Consider the following 22,147-nt stretch of genomic DNA (forward strand, 5'->3'; position numbering starts at 1 on the left):
AACAAGCCTGGCAACCTGACTTCATCCCTGGAGTCCATAAACGTAAAAGGAGAGAACCTGTAACTCCACAGAGCTTGCATCTGACCTACACATGTGCAATATGGCACATGTGCCCAGCCACACACATCATATACACACATACATAGAGCCCCCCAAAGAAAAAGAATTGAGGACCATTGCTAAGCTGCCATTATGTATATAATAACTATTCTAAAACAGGAAAGAAAAAAAAAAACCCAGAAAGACTTTCTGTCTACAGCACTTCAGATAAGGAGCATTTAATCTGCATCATGAAGCTTTGGAATGTCTTTGAAAACCTTAGGGCAAGGCTATGATTAGGGGTTTAATAACTAATAATTCAAACAACTAACTAACTAGTTATGTGAGCCGGGGTGATCAGTTTCCAAAGCCCTCTCCAGCCCTCATCCTTAACTTCTCTAAAAATAAAAACACATATTAAGGGGCTGGTGAGGCAGCCCAGCAGGTGAAGATGCTTGCCACCAGGCATGGCGATGTGAATTTGATCCCAGGGACCCACATGGTGGAAAGACAACTGATACCTTGTTCTGACCTTCTTCCACATGCTATGGTACACAAGCACATGCACACACATATAAATAAACAGATACACGAAGGAAACATTAAAATTTCAAATATCAAAAAGGATGTGCAAGTGTATGTGGCACCTGGACTAGAACACAGAAGCCACAGACACACGATGTAATGCACCAATGGACCCGCCGAGGTGCTGTGGACTTTCTGTGCACAGACTTGTGAGAAGAATACACAGGAATTTTAAGGGGTGGGTTGGTGTATGGGCATGGCTTCAGAGGGAGGGCCTGCAGTAGCTGGCACTGGGATGGCCTGAGACACAGAGGATTTGTATCTCAGCTTCAGGCCAGAGCAGCTCTTCTTTCGTTGCCTGGCTCTGAAGCCTTTGTAGGCCCTTGAGCAAAGGATCCTTGGGCCCAAAGGCTGTGCCCACAGACCAGCCTGCCCTGAGTTCAGGTACTGGACACCTGGCTCTAGAAACTGGAGTCTCCAACAGCCCAGATAGCTTCCTAGAAGGGAACGCCATGTCTCACCTGCACACCATGAAGCGTACGGACTCAAAGGCTAAGAGGTTCCTTGGCACCTCTGATGAAGACCCTAGTGTTAGTGTAGGAGGCTCCCGTAGAGGGGATCACGTCTCCCTTGTGAACTCAAGCCTGCACAGCTGCAGTCATGGCAGGAACTTAGGGGAGGTGTGTGCATGCATCTTCTAGGGACCATCTGCTAGGGCTCCAGGCCCCCTTCTCCTGTCATTCTGTCATTGATTTGAGCCCTTTACACAGCAGGATCATTCACAATTGTTTTCTGTTATCTTTCTGTGCCACCAGAGGGCAAAGTTACCCCAGAGCAGAGGCCCCATATCTGGAGCCCCTCCCCCCCCCACACACACACTGGAAGAACCTTCAGGATCTCTCTGTTGAGTAGAGAATGAGGCATGGAGCTCGCTGTGGTCTTTGGCCCCAGGCCAATTCTCTAAAGCTGCAGCTTTGAGTGTAAATTTTACAAGGTCTTGCAGAGGACAGTGCTGTACACTGGCCAATGGCTACAGTCACACAAGTAAGTATTCCAGACAGCGACACCAGAGCACACAGCAGAAAGAGGTGGTTTTAAAGATTCACCAGTGCACTAGAATAAAACAAGCGTTGGAAAGTGTCACCCTAACCAGAGAGTTGTTAGCATGACAGGTATGTGTGCCGGCCCATGAAGCTCGTACACAGGTATTACCTTGATGCTGTTCTTGAACAGAAATCCTGGCATGGAAAAGCCCTTTTTTTTATCAAGTGGTTCGCTGAATATGACGATCTGTTCAAAGAGGAAAACCCGCCTCTCTTTGCATCGAGGCAGAAGTCCTGCATCTTGGTCTGTGACCAAGAATGTGTCCTGCAAGAGCAGTTTACCCTGGGCGACAATTTTACCCTAAAAAAAGAAGAGGGGAGGGAAGGAGGGGAGAAAACATTGCATTCTCAGTGACCAGTGATCTGCTTTCTTTGCTTTCCTCCCTCAGGATGACGTGTCCTTCTAGGAGCTTATAGAGCGTAGTCTTTTATTGTAATGGATTCTTAGCTTTAAGCAGAACAATTCTTTGTAAGTCAAAAGCTCTTGCCAACCCTGTGTAACCAACAACTTCAGAATCAGAGCGTGAGAAGGAGTTTCGATAGGGTTCTGACAAAAGGCAGCGGTCCCTCTCCCTTGGTGTGTCAGCAGAAGCCCTCCAGGTACAGACTGTGAGCTTCAGTCTGAGAAACACAAACCCAGGACATTAGTCCTCTAGTGAGCAGGTGTCAAGAAACACCAAAGCATCTCCCAGATCCTTACTCAACCGGAAGACGGATTCTGGTCTGAATTCCCTTTTTCATATACAGTAAGCAGTGTGTAAGACTTGGAGTGTGCAACCTGTACAAGTTGGGTAGACTCAAGAACCCAGTGGTCCTGGAGTCAGTCTCCCAGGGATGAGAGAAGGGCAGGAGCCTTCATCCCTAGCTCTCGTGGCTTTAGATGCCTGGAGAGGATGCAGGTGCCCTGCTTGCCTCTACGCTAACAGCTTCTGGCAGAGGAAGGTTCCGCAAAGTAAACCAAAGGCACCGAAGAGAGGCTGAAAGTCAGTCACACTAAAGGAGAGTGAGAGAAGACAAAGGGAACCGAGACAGAAGGACCAGCTCTCCAGATGTGCAGAGAAAGAGTCAGAACAAAGGAGGGGACAGGAGGCAGAGGGGCCCTCAGAGAACAACTGCATTACGTCAAATCCTTGGAGCCTGCCGACGTTCATCATGTCGTTACAGCGCTTCGGGACTATGCACATGACTTCTACAGCTTTCTGTGTGGGGAGGAAGCAGAGTAAAAGGTCAGTCTCCTCTCAGTCCTCCACCCAATTTTCAGTTTCTCTCTAGAGAGGTCACAAGATCCCATCGCCCTGATGTGAGCCCTCCCAAGACCAGACCCCATGCTGGTAGGCGGTTTGCATGGATAGAGCAGGACCGTAAAATACCTCTAATTCGGACGTATCCAGGCTAGCTTTCTTTGAGTACTTGAGGAAGTCCTGTGAGGGAGGTGAAGAAAGAATGGGCTGTGGTGAGTGGTGGACAGCGGCAGCCGGCCTCTGACTGCCCTTCTTCTTTCAACGGGCTCTTGGTTCAGAACATTCTTTCCTTATTCTCATTCCCTCCTCTCAGAACCACAGCACAAAGGCATCCTCATGGTGAAGCCAGCCTTGGTTCCTACTCTATTTCAAGTCTAGCTCACTGGGGCCTCTCTTCACACCCACACCCTAAGTTTCAGATGATGTCATCTCTGGTGGAGCTTAGTAACGTGAAGCAATTCATAGCTATTGCTAGGCCAACAGAAACAGATATATAGGGACTCAAAACTTAGTTTTCTCAAGAATCCAAGATGAGCTGGAGAAATGGCTGAGTAGTTAAGAGCACTGGTTGTTCTTGGAGAGGACCTAGGTTTGATTCCCAGCTCCCACATGATGGCTGAAAACTGTATCTGGGTTCCCAGGGGCTCCCATGCCATCTTCTGGTCTCCATGGGTACCCGGCACACACATGATACACAGTTATGCATTTAGTTAGAATACTCATACACATAACATATACATACATATATAAAATAAGGTTGGTAGAGCTAAAGAAAAACCACTAGCATTCCAAGGCATAGGGTAGATAGGGTAGAGACACAAGTTTGTTTTAACTGACCCTTTGATTCAGAACTTGAGAGGAATGAAATATTGAAAAAGCAGTGTAAAGGTGTCTTACTAACATCAAGAATTATTCGGAAACATTTAAAAGCAGAAGTAACAAGGCATCTCTTTAAGGAGGCAGGGAGACCTTCTTCCACACCTGTAGAGGAAGTCCTGCCCCTTCGGTGGAGTTGACTGTGACCCTGCGCTTGCCCCCACCCTCACCTTCAGGAGCAGCTGGTACTTCATGATTCTCTGCACAGGTTTGATCAACAGATCTGTGAGCTGCAGTCGGTGGCCAAGGCGCTGCTTTAAGTCCTGCAGATTTGAAGGGGAAAAACCAGACAAGCCGCTTCAAGTGTTGTTCTTGAAAGGGCAACATTTTATTCCTTATAATTACCTCTAGCACTCCAATTGATAAGGTAATGCAAGAAGGAAAGGAAGGAAGGAAGAAAGAAAGAGGAAAAAAGGAAAAAAGCAAGCAAACAGGCAATGAGAGCTTCCAATCTCTCAGGATGCAAACATTTGGCTTTAATCTTCCTGAGTGGGTTTTCAGAGATAGCTATTCATTTCAAGGCTTTTTTCTGCCCTGCCTGCCCCAGGGGAGGAGGCATGTAACACAGACTGGCCTGTGTTAGCCTGTGGAGTCTTGGATTATTAAGGCATTCTTTTCAGTTTTCTTTATTTCACACAAACACATATGTCATGTTAAGGAAAGAAGTCCAGATCTGAATGACTGAGTCTGTAATGAACTTTAAATATACAACGATAAAAACCCTTCCTCCCCAGGGACGGAGAGATGGCTCAGTGGTTGTGAGTGCTGGCTGTTCTTTAAGAGGACCCAGGTTCGATTTCCAGAGTCCACTGGGCGCTCCTAACTGTCCACGTGCCATAACTCCAGTTCCAGGGGATCCACTGCTCTCTCTGGCTTCCACGGGAACAGGCAGGAAGCAAGAGCAATACAAGCAGAGCAAACCAAATCCCCCAGTCCTTCCCCCATTCCAGGGACTGGACTGGGCCGTAGGCATGGCAGAAGCTTCTACCTCTGAGCTCTGTTCCCAGCCATTAAATATTCCTCTAATTCATTTATTTTGAGGTAGGGTTTTGTTAAGTTATCTGGAGAACTTTATCTTGTTATGTAGCCCATACGAGCCTTAAACTTGTGATCTTTCCACGCACTGCTCAAACCTTTATTTTTAACCACACTGGTTAAAATCTGAATGGCAGGCTCTGACTACAGACTGAGTCCACACTCATTTCTCTGACTTATAGACGATAAAGCAAGCTTTAAGACACAAATCTCTCAGGCCAGTTCTATGAAGATTCCTTTGTCCTGGAAATCACTGACACTTTAGCTTCTAGTAATCACAGTGCAGTAAAAGATTCAGATCTGTTCCCATGTTGTGTCTTACCTCAAAAAAGGTGTCAATGTACTCGGAGACAATATGCTCAGACTTTGGCTTATTTTGACAGTAAACTATGTACATGTGCAACCTTCTCTCCTAGGAGGAAAAAGGCAAGCAGACGGTTAAACCGCTGAGAGTTCAGGTAGGCATCAGCACATACGGTAGCACATGCAGGAAAGGACCTCAGAGCAAAGCTGCCACCCTCGGGAGCTCATGCCAGATTCCGGGCACTAGCCTACCCTGGCTCTGGGCTCTGAAACAGCCCTCTGTTCTCAATCCTGGTACAGACCCGATCCTTCACTTTACTGTACCAGCAATACCACTGGCAGCGTGAGAACACGCTTCCATTACTCCAAGGCTGCCAGCAGTCCTGGTGACCAGTCTGTTTTCTTCCTTTCCTTTTCTCTTCTTTTCTTCCTCCCTCCCTTCCTTCCTTTCTTTTTTCTTTTTTCTTTTTTTTCTGAGACAAGGTTTCTTTTTGAGCCTTTCCTGGAACTCACTCTGTAGCCCAGGCTTGCCTCGAACTCACAGTGCTGGGATTAAAGGCAGGCACCCCCACCGCCTAGCTTTAGGAAGTCTTTAATCTCAAATCCCATAGCAGGGAAAAGAGGGACAGCTAGCCTCCTGTTAATTTGATGGCTTTTGAAGCTACGTGTGCAGATCACTCAAGGTTCACAGAGCCCATCTGTGATTCCCTTAGGTCAAAAATCACTTTCAAAACACCAGTAGGATATCGTTGGCCTTTTGTGGTGCTGATATCTGTACTGATGCACCATGGGTCCATGGTGGGGTAAATCACTGGCATCATAGCAAGTTTTTGTCACCACTGTCAATCTGCCGTGGAAAATGCCAGTTTCACTTCAGAATGCCACCGATGAAGTCATAAACGTCCTTCATCTTATTAAGACTCCAACATGGCACACACATGCTTTCAGCATTTTCGTGTCAGGATGGAGGCTGTTTAAGTCCCCTGCCTGTTCAGTAACTGCCTTAAGGAAAAACACTCATGACTGATGTAAGTTCAACAACTGCTTTTGTTATGAACCACCAATTGAACCTGACAGAATGATGGGCACACACTGTAATTATTGTTACTCTGGAATCTGGTGGAGATTTTCTTGAGCACTGATGAAGTAAGCCTGTCATCTCAAGGCAAGACACACAGCTGGCAATATGGAAGAACAGCAAAAATCCCAGAGTTCAAGAGGGAAAAAAAAAAAGAATTCTGGAAAACATGTGCCTTGGCTTGACAATACTTTGAGGCTCTCCCGAAGGACCAGCTGTGGTGCTAAAAGTCTGGTTTGGGATAAGGTGCGATGACCTGTACCAATACCTGAAGAACTTGCCAAGTCAGCAGCTAGCTTCCAACTCTTGGTCATGATGTGCAAGACTACCTGGGGCAGAGGCTCTGAAGGCAAGTCAGCTAAACAGATAGTAAACAGTGAGGGAGAAGACCACACACAGTCTTTTCAGAGCCTGTGGCATACCAGCTTTTAAGAAATTATCCTTTACCAAACTCCGATATATGCCAAAAATAACTATCTACAATTACTTAGAAAGGATATTTAAGGTATTTATCTGTCTCTAACTACTATCTGTGTGAAGATGGACTTTTTTCTTCATGTGCTTTACAGTAGCAACAATAGTAAAATCCTACAATATATGGAGTGCAGAAGCAGATATGAACATCTACCTTCCATTAAGCTTGATATTAATGCAAATGCATTAATATGCATAATGCATAGAGCAAAAATGCCTTATTCTTGAAAATATAGTGGCTTTTCCCTTTAAAACAACTGGCATACATATCATTTATTTTGGATACTCACATATGTTTGGCGGCAAGTATATTAAGCCCACTGCAGGTCTGGGCAGGTACATGATTACCAAACACTCATTTGCCAAGCCTGTCTGGCTCTGGAGTCTTCTGACCAACCTGCATTGTTGCAGTCCAAGTATCCAGACAGGGTTAGGAGTGGGAAAGCAGGTAACTCAGAGGCAGACAAGCCACAGCGGAGTAAAACTACAAATGCTGGACAGCGCTAACTCCTATAAATGTCAAGTGGCCTCATCTTCAAGTCACTAAGGATGCCAATAACTGAAGAGGACATCAACAGCGCCTCTGTACTCACATGCTTTACAAAAAGAGATCCTAGTTTTTCTGGATCTTCAAGGCACTTCTCCAACTCTCCTAAAAAAAAACTGGAGACAGAAAAACATCAGAACTCTTTCCAACCTGTCTTCTTAACTGCAGACTCAATCTATGCAGAGGTGGACAACTTGGAAGACTACAGTTCATACTTCCCAAGTCTAAGTCAGGCAGAAAACACTTGGTTAGAATAAACTGTAAAAACAATGTAAAAAGCCAAGATAGAAGAAACTTCCCCTCAACTCCTCTGGACAATTGATGTTTCTTGTCTCCGTTTCTTTCAAGGACACATGCACTAACATCTGGCCAGATACTGAGTGAGAACAAATGTTCCAAAGCATTGGTCCTTTCCATTTCTGAAAATTTGGTCTTCTTACCCATGACCTTCAAGTCCATTCTTGATCATTTTTAGAGGCTCAAACTAGGTGACAGACAAAAAATGATTTCACCTGGGTCAGCTTTGTGAAATTTTCTCAGATATCACTGAAATCAAGTTTAGTTAGACATTTTAGCTTCATACAGGACCAGAGGATACTGGCGGCATAGCTGTGGCCAGCTCTTCTTTAAGATACCACTTACATAGGCTAATATTTTGCAAGTTATGCTGAGCTTTGTAGCACTTGGGGTTTTAAAGTCTCCCTGGCTACAAACACTATGGTGCATAGTATCTCTGAATCCAGTGTCACTGGCCATCACAGGAATTCGACATTTCTCCCTTCTGTCACAGTGTTAAGAACCAGCCTTGGGAACTGAAATTAAAGTACCAAATATCTTCCCCTTTTACTTTTTACATTTGTATGTGTTTGTGTGCAGACTCACGTGCAATGGTATACATGTGGAGGACAGCTTACTGCAGTGGGTTCTGGGGTCAAGCTCAGGTCCTCAGGCTTGGTGGCAACTGCCTTTGCCTGCTGAGCTAGTTCCCTTCCCACGTGCCCTTTCTGAACGGGATGCACCACACTTGTGTTACGCCCATAGTCTATAGCGCGTATGCTGAGGTGTGTTTAAAGTTGCCCATCATTTATCTATGTGTTCTAGTGAATTAGAGGCTACTGAGCTTGTGAGAAAGAAAAGCTTTTCATTAGTTCAAAGGTTTTAGGCTTTATGCTTCCTTTAAAGAGATAAGAGCAAGACACAAAGCACTACTTGAAATGCCCTATTATAACACCTTCCTACACCTCTATGGTATTTCATGGCTTAAAGGGCACAAACATATCTGTTGGCTGGGGAAACAGAATCCAACCAGAGCAGTCAGGCCTAATGACTAAGTAAGTGGGTCTGTGGCCTCAGATTTTTTTTTTCAAATCATTTTATTTGTATGCATATGTGTGTGTGGGTGCAAGTGCATGTTTGTGCACAGGTGTGTGGAGCCCAAAGCTGATGGCAGGTTATCTATTTTGACCCTTCCCCACCTTGACTACTGAGGCAAGGTCTCTCATCTGAAGCCAGAGCTCACTGATCTGGCTAGTCTTGCTGGCCAGCTCGGCCCTGGGATCCTGTCTCCACCTCCTGTGTCCTGGTACTACAGGGAGGGTTCTGTGCGCACCCGACATTTACATGGTGCTGGGATCCAGTCCACACATGCATGCAGCATCTGCTTTCCTCCTGGCCCCCAGCCTCAGCTTTAATGAGGGCAGCGCTTGGCAAAGGACGATAGCATGCGCCAGCAGGGGACTAGCTGTGTTGATAAAGCAAGACAGCAGGTGCCTGCCCAGGCCCTGGAGATGGGGGGCTGCAGCTGGAACCCCACTACAGAATCAGTGGCCAGTGGGAAGCAGCCATAGATGGTGAAGGGTTTTCAAATTATAAACAAGGGGGCAGGTGTATGGTGGTAAGTTCCGTCAGGCCAAGTTAAGCCACATACTGGCTCCCATACACCTCGCCTCCCTAGGATAGGTGTGAGCAAAACACTGTGACCAAAGTTTATTTTCCTGGGACATCCTGTCGACTCCTCCATTGACACTAAGTTGGGCAAGTGAATTCTAAATGCTCTGACAGTAACGTGGACTCAAAAGGCAGCTGCAGCTCGATTAGAAACAGAGTCTCATTGTATGCAGATGCTGCTGAGTGGGATGCAGATATTAACCCAGTGACTGGCTATGAAGATGCTGCTGTATATGCGGTGTGGCTGAAGAATGGAGGCACAGAGAGGGTGACAGGCTCTGCTTTGAATGCTTTGATGCTCAGCTGGGCTGTGCTATTTGGGAGGCCACAGGAACCCAGGGAACCAGGCCATAGCTGGAAGACCCGCTGCACCTCCTGCTGCTCTCTACTTGCTGTCCAAAGGGGGCGAAGAACCTCCTAAATGACACATTCCTGCTGCCACAGTGTCTTTCTTGAGTGTATGGCGACAAGTGACTATGGACCTGAAGCAGTGGGGCAGAAAGACAGGGACACCAAGGGACACTTGGAGGGAAAAGTGCTTTTCATTTCCTGGGGTCTGGCTTGTATTTCTTGCTGGCTCAGACACAAGAATTTTAACGTAACTAGCAAAACCACAGTGAGGGTTGCTTACATAGAGGCAACATTCTCCTTCCTGAGACAGACCTCAAACAAGGCTAGCTGAGCACCAGTGGCTGCTGGGGGGAGGGGAGCTAGCTTTCTTGGGGGTGTGGCCTCTCCTAGGTTTCCCAGCCTCCACTGGATGGTCTTCCACCCACGCACATATGGCAGTGTTAACTGGACTTGATGAGCTATAAAGAGGGAGTGAAAAATGAGAGGCTATGAAGTCAGGAGGGGATGTATGGGGGCTAAGAGAAGTTATGGGGAGAGTGGGTGGAGATGATCAAGAGATTGCATACACGTATGAAATTCTCAAAGCATGGATAAATGAAAGAAGAGAAAAATTAATCCAATAAATCTAACTGGTGTGTATGTGAAACAGCTAAGGACCTGTGCAAAGGCGAGTTTAACTTCATCTGAAGGACTATCAACACATCTTCCCATCCACACTTCATCTTAGCCCAAGGGCCAGGAAGCATTTCTTTCTCATGTATAAACCTGCATGTTTCCAAGAAAAATCATAGAGGTGGACGAGCCATATTCACAATGAAGACATACATCTTAATCTTCTGTGACCTATGGATAGCAAGAGTTCCTTGGCCCTTGGATTTGTTATCCTATCCGCATATCCTGAAATAGTTTATGGCAGTCTACGTCAAGATCCCTGCTATGCCCAAGAGGAAGTTCCTGGAAGCAAAGACTTAGGCAGTGTTACAGGCAGCACTGAGCTGCACCTTCCACACTGCTGCCGGAGTAAGCCCTCTGAAACTGTGAGTGAAAACAAGCCCTCCATCCCTTGTGTATGTACGTAAGGTATTAACCCTCCATCTGCTGTGGGGTGTCTTTCTGTACACTGTGAATATGGTTAATAAAGAAACTGCTTTGGCCTATAGAAAGGCAGGATAAAGCCAGGTGGGCAATCCAAGCAAGATACAGGGGGAAGAAAGGTGGAGTTGGGGGAAGATGCCCACCAGCTGCTGGAGGAGCAAGATGTATTAGAACACAGGTAAAGCCATGAGACATGTGGCAAAACATAGGTTAATAAAAATGGGTTAGTTTGTTATAAGAGCTAGTTAGTAATAAGCCTAAGCAATAGGCCAAACAGTCTGTAATTAATATTAAGCCTCTGAATGATAATTTGATTATTAGTTGCAGGACTGAGCAAGACAGAAAACCCTCCATTTAGGTATTAACTCTCCATCCCTCGTGTGTGTAAGGTATTTTGGTCACAGAAAGGAAAATGTCACTGATTCAGAGAATCAGACCTAACAGACCTGAGCTGCTGCTCTGAATAAGCTTCTCCATGTAGCTCTTAGTTGTTCAGAACTGGTCTGTAGGCAGAATTTGGAAATGTCTGGAGATGGTAGGCTACAGGAGCCCCAGAATGCTACACACAGAGCTTAATGTGTGCGTCTAGTTGGGGAGCAGAGGAGTAGATGTTGACAGACATGTGGATAAGAAAGAATGCACTCAGGAGGTTTCAGATGGTGCAAGGACTGGACAGGGAACCGGCTTACAGGCCATGGACATCACATTCTGACAACAGTGGTGGCTACACGTGTATGTATGTCCAGGTCAGGACACCTGGATGGCAGGGAATTTGTTTTCTTTTTGTGGTTCTGGGGATTGAACTCTAACAGGAAGCTACATCACCACCCAAGGCTGACTGTGAAAGTAATGAACAGATAAACTTGGTGGAGAAGATCTCCAGAGAGCACAGCACTCAGGCTGAGGCACAGTTAGCACAGGCTGCTTTCAGCCAGGTTTTCTAGAATGGGGAACAGGAAGAGCAGAAAGATGTAAAAACATGCAGTTTGGCTAAAAAAGATAGCACGTTTAAGGTACAGACATGGTCTTTAAGGAGAATGCCACTAGAAAGCCTTTCTGCATTGGGTCAATATGGAAAGAGGCTCTGAAGGTGTCTCAGCAAATTAGCCAGATTCCAGCTATGGCAGGCTTTTAAAAGAGAGCTTCTGGGTGCTTTACTCTTACAAGACCACCTAGAAAAGTGTTTTCCTTGGGTCAGCTAACCAAGGATGTCTCAACTACTGTAGCCAAGCAGGGCAAGACATTGCTCAAGTTGGCAGCTGACCCTGGCAAGAAGAATGCAAGAATTACTGGTCAGAGACGTTTTTACTGAGACTCCCAAATGGGCCAGAGATGTGTCTTAGGGTCAGATTCCCAACAAGGAGTTGGCAAGGACATGCAGAACGCTGTGGGAATAAAGACAAGTTACAAGGAAGAGCTCAGGTTTTTGAGATGTCAGAAATCTGGACCCTCCATCAAGAAAGGCTGCAGCAGTAATTGGGCCCAAGAGCACAGCTTCGTGGGCTGCAAATGGGAGGCCCACACCAGGGTGTGCTGCTGTGCTCCATATGCATCTACAGGATGTAAAGGCTTTCCACTCTGCCTTGGTCTAATTCTTCCTTGATAGTTCCTTGTTCCTCCTTCTGGAATGGGATATAAAACCTGTATCCCTGAGTATTACAAATATAAAACTTTCTGATAATTTTTCTGACAAACAGGTCAATTCGCTGAGTCCAGAAGAGAACCCGAGAACCCTTCAAGTTGGACGACATGGGACGACTGTGGACCTCTGGGTCCAGTGGTGTCTGAATATGAAATGTCCTCCACAGGCTTGCCTTTCCAGTGCTGGATCTCCAGGTGGTGGCACCATTAGCAGATGCTGTGGGAACTTGAGGAGATAGGGACTTTCTGTAGGAAGTACGTCCCTGAGACTGGTTCTTTGGGGAATATTACCCCAGCCCCTTTCCCAGCTCATTCCCTGTTTCCTATCTAAGATAAAGAGAAGAATTTCCTCAGCCAGGCTTTCCCGCCACTGTATCATGCCCAGGGCTCATGGTGCTGAGCCATCTGAGAAAACCCTCTGAAAAATCTGAGCCAATCCTCAATTGACTCAATCCTTTCTTCCACAAAGTCGTTTCTGTTGGGTATTTTGGTTGCAATGATAAAGAGGTAATTAGTACAGAAAGGAAGAAAATGCTCATAGTGCTTGGTCATGACCGCCAGTGGACAGCCTCTGTCCAGGGACCTGGCATCTTGGCACAGACTAGCATGGCTAACATGACTCTTTCCCTGCCGTGAAATGCCACAACAGCACAGCACTCTGCCCTTCACTCAGACTCTCCCCGAAGCTAGGCAGGTTACAGGCATGAGGTGTCTGACGTACTCTCTGTGCCAGTCATAGATCTGATGGATGTTGCCGAACACGATCTTGTCTTTTCCCTTCATGTCGTCGGGAACACCGTCTTCTTTCATAAGCGTCATGTAGCCCTACAACACAATGTGTGGAGATGAGCGCACACATGAAACATCTGCATCATGTACTGGAGTAACAGTCACGCCACACGCCGCCTTGTTTAAGAATAGACCAAAAATGTCCAGGAAAAGCGTCCCTACCTACTGCTTCAAATGCACTGCTGCAGTCACTGCTGTAACTGCCCTCCTTGACCATGTAACATTTATAAATGGTGAACGTTCTCCTAGGGAACTTAGATAGCTGGAAAGATGTAAGTGGTTTCATAAAGCGAGCAATCCTGTCAGCTACAAACACCAGACAGCTGCTCAGTCAGAAGTCATCCCTGTGTGTTTAGGATTTACATCATAAACAAAGGAAGTGATTTCTGAGATTGTTAGACAGCACATTAAAGAGGATTAACAATATTCCTCCTGTAAATTGTGTGTTAACACAGGTGGATTAACCACACAGCTAAAGCATGCTTTACACTCTGGCTGGCTGGACATGGTGTGAATCTTGTGCAGCTTGGGTAGCCAAGGCGGGAAGAATGAGCGCTTAAGGCCATTCTAGACTACACAGCAAAACCCCATTTTGAAGCACAAACTACAACTTCTATTCGATTCTCGTGAGATGTAGTTCACACTGGAAACCTTCTTGCTACCAGTGACTGCAGGAAAACAAGCAGCCTGAACGTTTATGTCAGGGAACCACAGTGACTGTTATCACTATTGCTCTTGTGCAGTGCTGAGGGTGGACCCCAGGCTGTGTGCACACTAAGCAAAGGCTAGACCACTGAGCTAATACTACAGCACAACAGCTGCTACTTTTAACGAGACATATACGCAAAAGGTATGGCTCTGCACATACCTGCTGAAAGGAAAATTACATTTTATACCACAAAAATTCCTCTGCTTTAGAGCCAGGGGTGGTGGCACAATCTGTAAAAACAGCACTTGGGAAGTATAGGCATGAGGGTTATGAGTTCATGACCAGCCTTAGCTAAACATCGAGACTAGATCTAAAAAAAACAGATCCGGGTGTGGTTGGTCATATCTATTCCAATACTCAGTAGGCTGAGGCAGGAGGACTGCCACAAGTTTGAGAAAATCCAGGGCTACACTGTGAGTTCTAAGTTAGCCGAAGCTGCAGAACATAGCATGAAACCAACCACCCACCAAAAAGAGGCCTCTGGATGAACTGAGCTGGTGGTGATGCTCCTGCCTGTAACTGGCCAGTAGACGGCAGTGGCTTTGCTGTAGCTACAAAGTGCCTTTGCTAGTGACTGGAAATGGTGGGCCAGCTATTCTGTGCACAGCTATACATCAATGCCCTAGTAGAGGCACAGGCCAGTGGCAGGACTATGTGCATTCAGAATGGACTGAATCTGTAGCTCAGCCATGCTGACTTTTCAACTGATATTACTATTGTTTCTGTGGGAACGTCTAATCTTACAAAATAACGAAAGGGGAAATTTCAATATAATAATCACAAAATTACTGGCCATAATAATCTGAAAACCTAATGACATATAAAATATATATCTCAGGATGTACTACGTAAAACAATCCTTTACAATTGGATACAGTTTACTAAGGTAGCTAGCTACATTTCTGAAGGCTTTTGAGACAGTATCACCTTCCGCCATCTCAAATGGTACCTCTCTGATGATTCAGGTTATGAAGCTTCTGAAGATACATACCTCAACCACACAGCCAAGGTCCCGCACATAGTCACGTTCCGTTTCCACTAATTCTTGCAAAACATAGCTAGAAAAAGAGAAACATAGAATCTGTTTTCCCAAATCAATTATCATATACAAATTTGCTTTTGTGAGAATGGATTCTTTTAGGACTGTGCAATAATGTATGAAATTTATACAGGTGAGTCCGACAGGGCAGGAGGATGACCATGAGCACTCTATCAGCCATGCACTCAGACGCACACACAGGTGGAAAGATGGTATAACATGAAAATAACAAGAAGCACAGGCATGACTTTGTTATGAATTTATGACGTTAAGGGGTGCAGTTTTTTTTTTTTAAAGTAATTTTAGGCTTCAGTGAACATACAGAAAAAAATGTTCTATTTCAGATATTTAAAATATGTACAATAACACTGAAGTGTATCTGTCTGTAATGAGCAAAGGTGCTTAGATAAAAGAGGACAGTCCCTAGGCCAGTTGGCTGTCTCCAGATGTTAAAGACAAATCTCTACTCTACTCCACCATTCACTTGGGACACAGGACTTGGAGGATTTGAGCAGATCTGACCTGAAAGCCTCTACCTGAGGACTAGATTTCACAGTACCAAACAGCGCTACAGAAGCTGTCAAGGGAGAGACACAATCAATAACCCTCCTGTTGCTTATGGATAACAATGATGTTCAACACGGCAAGGTATCTCTAGAGGCACAAGAATGACACATGGTAACTAATGGCCGTGTACTTGGACTTAAGGACCACACAGCAGAAGGAAACCATGCCTGGCACTGGAAAGCTAGCCAATGGTCTGGGGTTTGGGAGGTTATGGGTCTTAGGGTCTTACTGCCCCTTCACTAAACCAGTATAATCCCTAACTGCATTCTAAACGCTTAGTATTATGCCTACAGATAAGTCTAACTCACTCCTCATCAAAGAAGCTTCTTGTTGCAGCAGATGGAGACCCTTACAGAGAGCCACAGCTGGTCAAGATGCAGAGAACATGACAGCTGTTGACAGTGCCCAGCTGTTGACAGTGCCCAGCCACAACAGATACATCTAAGATACAACCCCCATTTCCAATGCTCAGGGAACACTCCAGAAGAGGGACAGGAAAGTTATAAGAGCCAGAGGTCAAGGAAGTCTGCTACCCAGTCTGTCTCCTAGAAATGTGAGCGAAGCTTCTTCACTCCTGATACTTCAACAATAAGACCTCAACAACAATAACACCAATGAACATGCTGGTATGGAACATGAAGACTCACAGGGCCCAATCCTAGTCAAGGATTACAGGAAACTAAGGAGAGCTGAGGAAGGGAAACGTAGCCATCCTGAGGAACGCGACTCCTTCAGCTAGTTAACTAATACCAAGTGGTCAACCCTGACATCATATACACATAAGCAACAGCAGCTGGACTCAGCAGGTTGTGTTTGTATACTTATGTGCATATGTATGTAACAATACTAATTAAGGACAAGAGGCCATGAATTTTGGGAGGAGTATGGGAAGGTTGATGTAATTACACTTTAAGAATTATTTGAATGTGGGAAAGAAGCAAGACTACAGGAGGAAAAAACATAAAAATCCCAACTTTCTCGTTCATTCTCTCAGCCAACATCACCCTGGCACTTCCCATGTGCCAGCACCATTCAAGTCACTGGAACTGCCTGACTCACACCGGGTTGCTACCCCCCCACAGCATCCAGTCTCCTCTCATCCAGACAGAGTTTAAGCCTTTGGTGTGAACTCTCGGGACGTTCGTCACCATAACTGGCTTTACGACACTTGAGAAACAGTGCTATCAATTTACATTTTGAAATATTCACATTTTGATTAATTTCATGTTAGTTTAATTTTGTCACTTTTTTTTTCTTCACAGCTACATAAACAAATAGCAAGTACAAGAGTTTCTTACCACAAACTACAGATAATATTCTTTTCATGAAGTGTTCTTATTTGTAAACATAACATACATGGAGAACAATAGAAACTGTAGCTATGGATTACCACATCCTTACACACACACACACACACACACACACACACACACACACACACAGAAGCAAACACACGTGTATATATACGCACACACATGTGCAAACACTACCCCCCCCCCCCCCACGTGTATGTACACACACACTTCCACATGCACACTCTCTCAGCAGGCTCCAGATCTCCTCTGGCTAACTCAGAGGGGACTCCCACTCTTGGCTTTGAGGTGCCGCAGCTAAGCGGGAAGCGGGGATGGTGAGGATGCCGACTGCTTACTGCCTTCTCTTTAGAGAGCTGGATTTTCTTTCTTCCATTTCATCGATGGGTGAGGAGGATGAGAGGAGGGAATTGTCTGAGGGATTGAAGGAGGGGCTGCTACTGTCTCCCTGGTCGACAAGCAGTGAGCTGGGACGGTCCTCCAGTGCCTGGAAGAAATTCAGGGCTGCTGTTAGGGTAAGAAAATCTACGTCATAAGATACAAAGGATGTGACTGGAAAATTACAGAATTTCTAGCAACAGATCAAACTGCATTACTAAAGAAACATCGGAGGGGGTGGAGAGATGCTCAACAGTTGACAGAGAGCATGCACTGCTCTTGCAGAAGACTGTTTCTAGGCCCAGAACCCCCATGACAGCTCTGGACAATCTCTTCTGGCCTCTGCGGGTACTGCATGCATGTGGTGCACTCATATATATGTAGGTAAAAAACGCTCATACATATAAAATAAAAACACAAATCTTCAAAACATCAAAACCAACAGCAACTCTATTGAGTCAGAGGAACTGGGTAAACAGAAAAATTAGAATAAAAATATTAATCAAAGTTTAATTAATTATTATTGATTAATATTAATCATTAATATTAATATTAATCAAATTGGTCATGTGCTTTTACCACTGTAGAACTTTAGCAGAGTTCGAAGGTATTTAAAGGATCTTTGAGTAGAACACTGATGATTAACGTGACATTGGTTACCTACTGGCGACCTTCTAACTGGTGTTTACCAACTGTCTTTCTCCACCTGATTCACTGAGTGTGCCTAGGGATTACAGCCATCTTAAAACCTTCCAAGCTTCCAGCTAGGTCTGTAGAACAGTTTGGCTTGAAAATACATGGATTTGGAGAAACAGGACCAAAGTGCAGGAGCACGTGGCATCACTGCCTTAGCTTGCTATTAGCAAAGTGACATTGCTATCTGTGTCCTGCTTTCTCCCTTCATGGGAACAGACTCTTCATCGTCACAGAGCTGTGAGGACACAGGTCTGTACGTGCAACCTTGCTAAAGGAAGCCCACAGAGCTGGAAAGTCACATTAGCTGTGGTTCTTACTTATGAAAATCAGGACACCAAGTTAGTTAACAAATGGAACCTGATTCAAAAATTGCACTCTGATAAATAAATAGCAGTTGACCTTTATTGGAAGAACACACTCTTCTGTAAGTGTCAGGGCTGGCGTCATACTCATGGATCAGGTGGGTGAGGACAGGAAGCCAAGACTGGGGGTGAGGGAGGACATTCTGCCCTATGCTGGCTAGCCAGCTGGGACTCATTAGACCAAACTCTGTTCATTTGAATACTGAGGAAAAAGAGAAAAGAGAAACAGAGGAGAGAGCAAAAAGGAGCAGTCACTGGGTTCATGCGTGTCCACAGAGACATGTCCTTATAACTGTACCAGATGCCCGGGCCTGAAACAACTGAGTCTCAGGCTACTTCTGGCAGCCTGTCGTCAGGTGTGATCTGCCTGAGATGGCACCAGGGAGGCTGCTGACATTCTGACAGAGACACAGGATCATATGCTTCTGTGACAGTTTGGATGGTCACCCTGGCTGTGGTGCCCACTGGTCCCTTACACAAATGTGTGTGTGTGACAAGGAAGCCCCCAGCACAAAGCCGAAGTGCTGAGACTTCAGGGATGCTGGATGCATCACTTGTGAAATCCTCCTTTACTGCTCACATTTTAGGGAATTGTAAATACAACCGTATGGGTACTTCACAGAGCATCTCAGAGTAGATGCTAAGGGCAGCCATGCACGTAGCTGGCCAGCATACATAACTGAGCATCCCCCAGAGTCTGGATACAGAGGCTCAAATAAACCACTGCAGCTGTCAATCAATGCTCTCTGTGCTGTCCTACATAAGTGCCAAGTGTGATTTGTTCCTATGAAGATACCCAAGTGCTGGGACCTGAAGTTCTCTGGGCCCTTCCCTGTGCTATCTTGTTCTTGGCCCATTTTAACCTGGTCCTCTTATGCAATAAATTGCAACTTTTAGAGTCCTAGCTGTTCTGAGTTCTGGGAGTCCTTCACAGGCACTGATGAACCTTAGGACAAGAGAGCAGACCCCTAGATTCCATTCTGGTCATGGTGACAGTAGTCTGCAGCCACGGCTACACTGGCGAGCAGTCCGCGGCAAAGGCAAACCTCTGCAAGGCAGCACTGGCTTTCAGACCTAACGCTCGATGGCGGAAGCCTTACTTACCATTTTGCTCCTCACAAGTTCCTCGATTGCACTGACAAGCTCAGCTGCACTGGGAGTCTCGGAGCTGCTGGGGCGGACGAGCAACCTCGAAGAGGCCTATGGGAGAAGTTAAGACAAAGAACGGGCAGGAGAGGTCTCCCGTCAGTGACAGCACAGGGAGTAAATTCCCTCCAAAGTCCAGCTTCTTTTTTTAAAGTAAGTCCAGACAAAAAGACCACAAGTTTGTCTTTGTTTGCATTTATTTAGAGTCGTCCTCTTATATTTACAATATTCTGACATGAAACATTAAATAAAACCTGTCTAGGATACATGTGGGAAGCAGACAATGTCTGTTTGTAATCCACAGTCATGGAACACTGTAATGTTGTTCAGAATGGTGACTGCGCACGGGGGCATCCTAACTAACTGCAAGTGCTGCCTTAGGCTCTCGGCTATGAAGAGAGAAACAGAACCCGGTCAACGGAAGAGAAAGAGGCTTAAGGTTTAATGGGTGAGTCCCCAAATAACCAAGAAACGGGATGGGGCTGCTAACAAAGGCTTGACTGTGTTACAGGATTATGAAAGGGAAGGGAGCCAGGGTGCAGTGACCAGGTGGGGGAGGGGGACAAGCTCACCATTTCCTGTGCCATCCATTTCCCCAATGATTACTGCAGAGGACAGAAGAGCTGAAGCCTCACAAGCTACCAGATGCCACTTATGGCTAGATCGAGGGCGTCACGGGGTGACAGTGAGGGAATCTGAGGGAGGGGCTACTGAGCTGAGATTCAGTAATTAGCAAACACTGTTTGCAGATTACTTCTGCTGTGGAATAGCTGGGGATCCAGGGGCATAGGTAATATGAACCTTGCTTCATATTAAGGACAGCAGAAGACGCATGCGACACGTGGCTGGCTGCCCAGAGATGCATTTCTCACAGCGGACAGATACAGATTTTTACAACAGGCTTTTACATATGTGGACCAAAATATGCACTTTACAAAACAAACACTGGTTTGCTCTCATGAAGTCTGGAATATGAGATGAACAAAACAAAGGAAAAAGAAACTCAAATGGAAAGGTAAGGAAACTGAGTCAAAACAGACACAGAACACAAATCAACATAATGCTGCAGTGAAAGTTCACAGAAAGAGAAAACAGAACAAAACAAAAAATTAGTTCAAGATAGTACACTGTCTGAGAGCATCACTTGACTTTTGTAAAAGAAGACTTGCTACCGATGATACCCAACCAGGTTGCACAGTAGGCAATAAATGATTCCAGTCAACAAGCTTCTATCAACTCCGTCTTTTAAGGGAGGAAAATATGCCAATAAAGTCTGCTCCCCAGTGCTTGGATAACCACCCAGATTCAAGAAGTTGTATTTTTCTGCTCTGAAAGAACTATTAGTTTAGACTGTTACAAAGCCGCTCATGAGTTGTCATGACAACCACATAGCTGGTTCCCTGGCCAGTCACTACACGGGAGCTTGAGAGCCCTCACCTCTCTCTCAGACCGGCCTGCACATGGCGATGACACTAAACTTTAAGGGGACAAGCTGCAGCTTGGCTCTGCAGCTCACAACCACTGGCCTCAGAACCAACGCACTCTGGCAGTGTTCAACTGTGTGCGGCACGGGTGTCTGGGCTGTGGAGATGTGTGCTGAGACCAAGCACCGAGTGCGGTGGCCTCACTGTGGCCCATCACTGACTGTCTACACCCTTGGTTGTCAAACAAAGGCTAATGAATCGATAAGGGACTCAGGGATGGAAAAGGGGAAAATGTGAAGAAAAAAATGTTGAACGCACATCTATTTTATTTGGAAAACTTAGTTATTGCCAAACAAAACAAAACAAAAGAATAACAATAAAGAACCAGCAATGACTTCCTAGCTCAATTTTTAGCACCTAAGAAATGGTGAGGGCCATGATGAAGCCAGGGTGCAGAAAGGGTGTGTAAGCTTCATTTATTAGGTTTCCCTTTCTGATACTGTATTTAATTGGAATGGATAAAATATAATCTAAAATGACGTAAGAACTGAAGGGAAACCTAGTCTGACATGGCTTGAGGTCTTCATACAACCAAGGAGGAGCCTCACAGCTCAGGTGACTCCTACATTTTGTAATAACACAGTTGCTGGGGTTCTAATCCTACTAGCACACGTGGCATGCTGGGAAGAGTAACTGGAGAGCAACACAGCCTTATTTTAACTAGAAAGCCATGTGCAAAACACGTTATGGAGGAAACATGACTCCTACTGTGTGCTGAAAGGCAGGCTGCAGGAGACTTCTGCTCTCTTGAGGACTCTAACTGGTATGTTAAAAACTACTTTAACAGCAGCAATTACTGAAGCATCACTGAAATACACTGAACATATTTACATGACCATGTGATATGGGAGCAGCATGTGCTGGCCTAGTGCTTGTTCTAAATGGGCTTATTATTCATACTTATGAGTTATAAACAGGCTGACTGCTGGGAAAAGAGCAGGCTTCCAGTGCCTGCTCCAACATCCCTGCCCCTCCTGGCTTTTGAAATGTGCTGGCATGAAAGCGAGGCTCTGCCTCGGCCTGGCTGAGTGTGGCCCTCCTTTACCTTGTCGTCCTGTGAGTCCGGCTGCAGGAGGCTGTGCTGTTGGATGGCCATGGGTGGGGGCAGCGGCACAGCATCAGCACCCTCCTCTCCTTCTTCCTCTCCGCAGCTCTGCATGCCCGAGGAGGAGGACTTGGACAGCGTGCCGCTGCTGAGGCCCTCGTTCCGTCCTCTCTGAAATCAAACCAACCATTGCTCCTTCACGGTGGGCCGTGACAACCAAGCCCAGGTTAAAATCCCCACTGGCTCTGTCAGGGCTAAGGTCGTCATATTGGGGACATGAAGGATGCTTTCTCGAAGGATAACTCAGACAAACCCTGGGACAAATGGGGAAGTACAAATATCCTTGATGTCCTCTGTCCACTTT

At 45.8% G+C, this 22,147-nt stretch overlaps 1 protein-coding gene across 2 annotated transcripts in view; it reads right to left on the minus strand.

The window, feature by feature from the left end:
- The window catches only part of Trio (trio Rho guanine nucleotide exchange factor), a 313,085-nt gene that overhangs the window by 19,743 nt on the left and 271,195 nt on the right, over positions 1-22,147 (minus strand). The window contains exons 36-46 of one of the 2 annotated variants that reach the window (XM_036206893.1): positions 21,784-21,954; positions 19,213-19,308; positions 17,011-17,159; positions 14,745-14,811; positions 12,977-13,080; positions 7,268-7,337; positions 5,142-5,231; positions 3,955-4,047; positions 3,038-3,088; positions 2,789-2,866; positions 1,777-1,968 (exon numbers count right to left, since the gene is read on the minus strand). In XM_036206893.1, the coding sequence (XP_036062786.1) occupies positions 1,777-1,968; positions 2,789-2,866; positions 3,038-3,088; positions 3,955-4,047; positions 5,142-5,231; positions 7,268-7,337; positions 12,977-13,080; positions 14,745-14,811; positions 17,011-17,159; positions 19,213-19,308; positions 21,784-21,954 (1,161 nt within the window). Of the gene's footprint in view, positions 1-1,776; positions 1,969-2,788; positions 2,867-3,037; positions 3,089-3,954; positions 4,048-5,141; positions 5,232-7,267; positions 7,338-12,976; positions 13,081-14,744; positions 14,812-17,010; positions 17,160-19,212; positions 19,309-19,374; positions 20,318-21,783; positions 21,955-22,147 lie in introns of those variants that run through there. The other variant, XM_036206894.1, reaches the window with a different exon arrangement.

This window comes from Onychomys torridus, chromosome 15 (genome assembly GCF_903995425.1).
Source record: "Onychomys torridus chromosome 15, mOncTor1.1, whole genome shotgun sequence".
Classification (NCBI taxonomy): domain Eukaryota; kingdom Metazoa; phylum Chordata; class Mammalia; order Rodentia; family Cricetidae; genus Onychomys; species Onychomys torridus.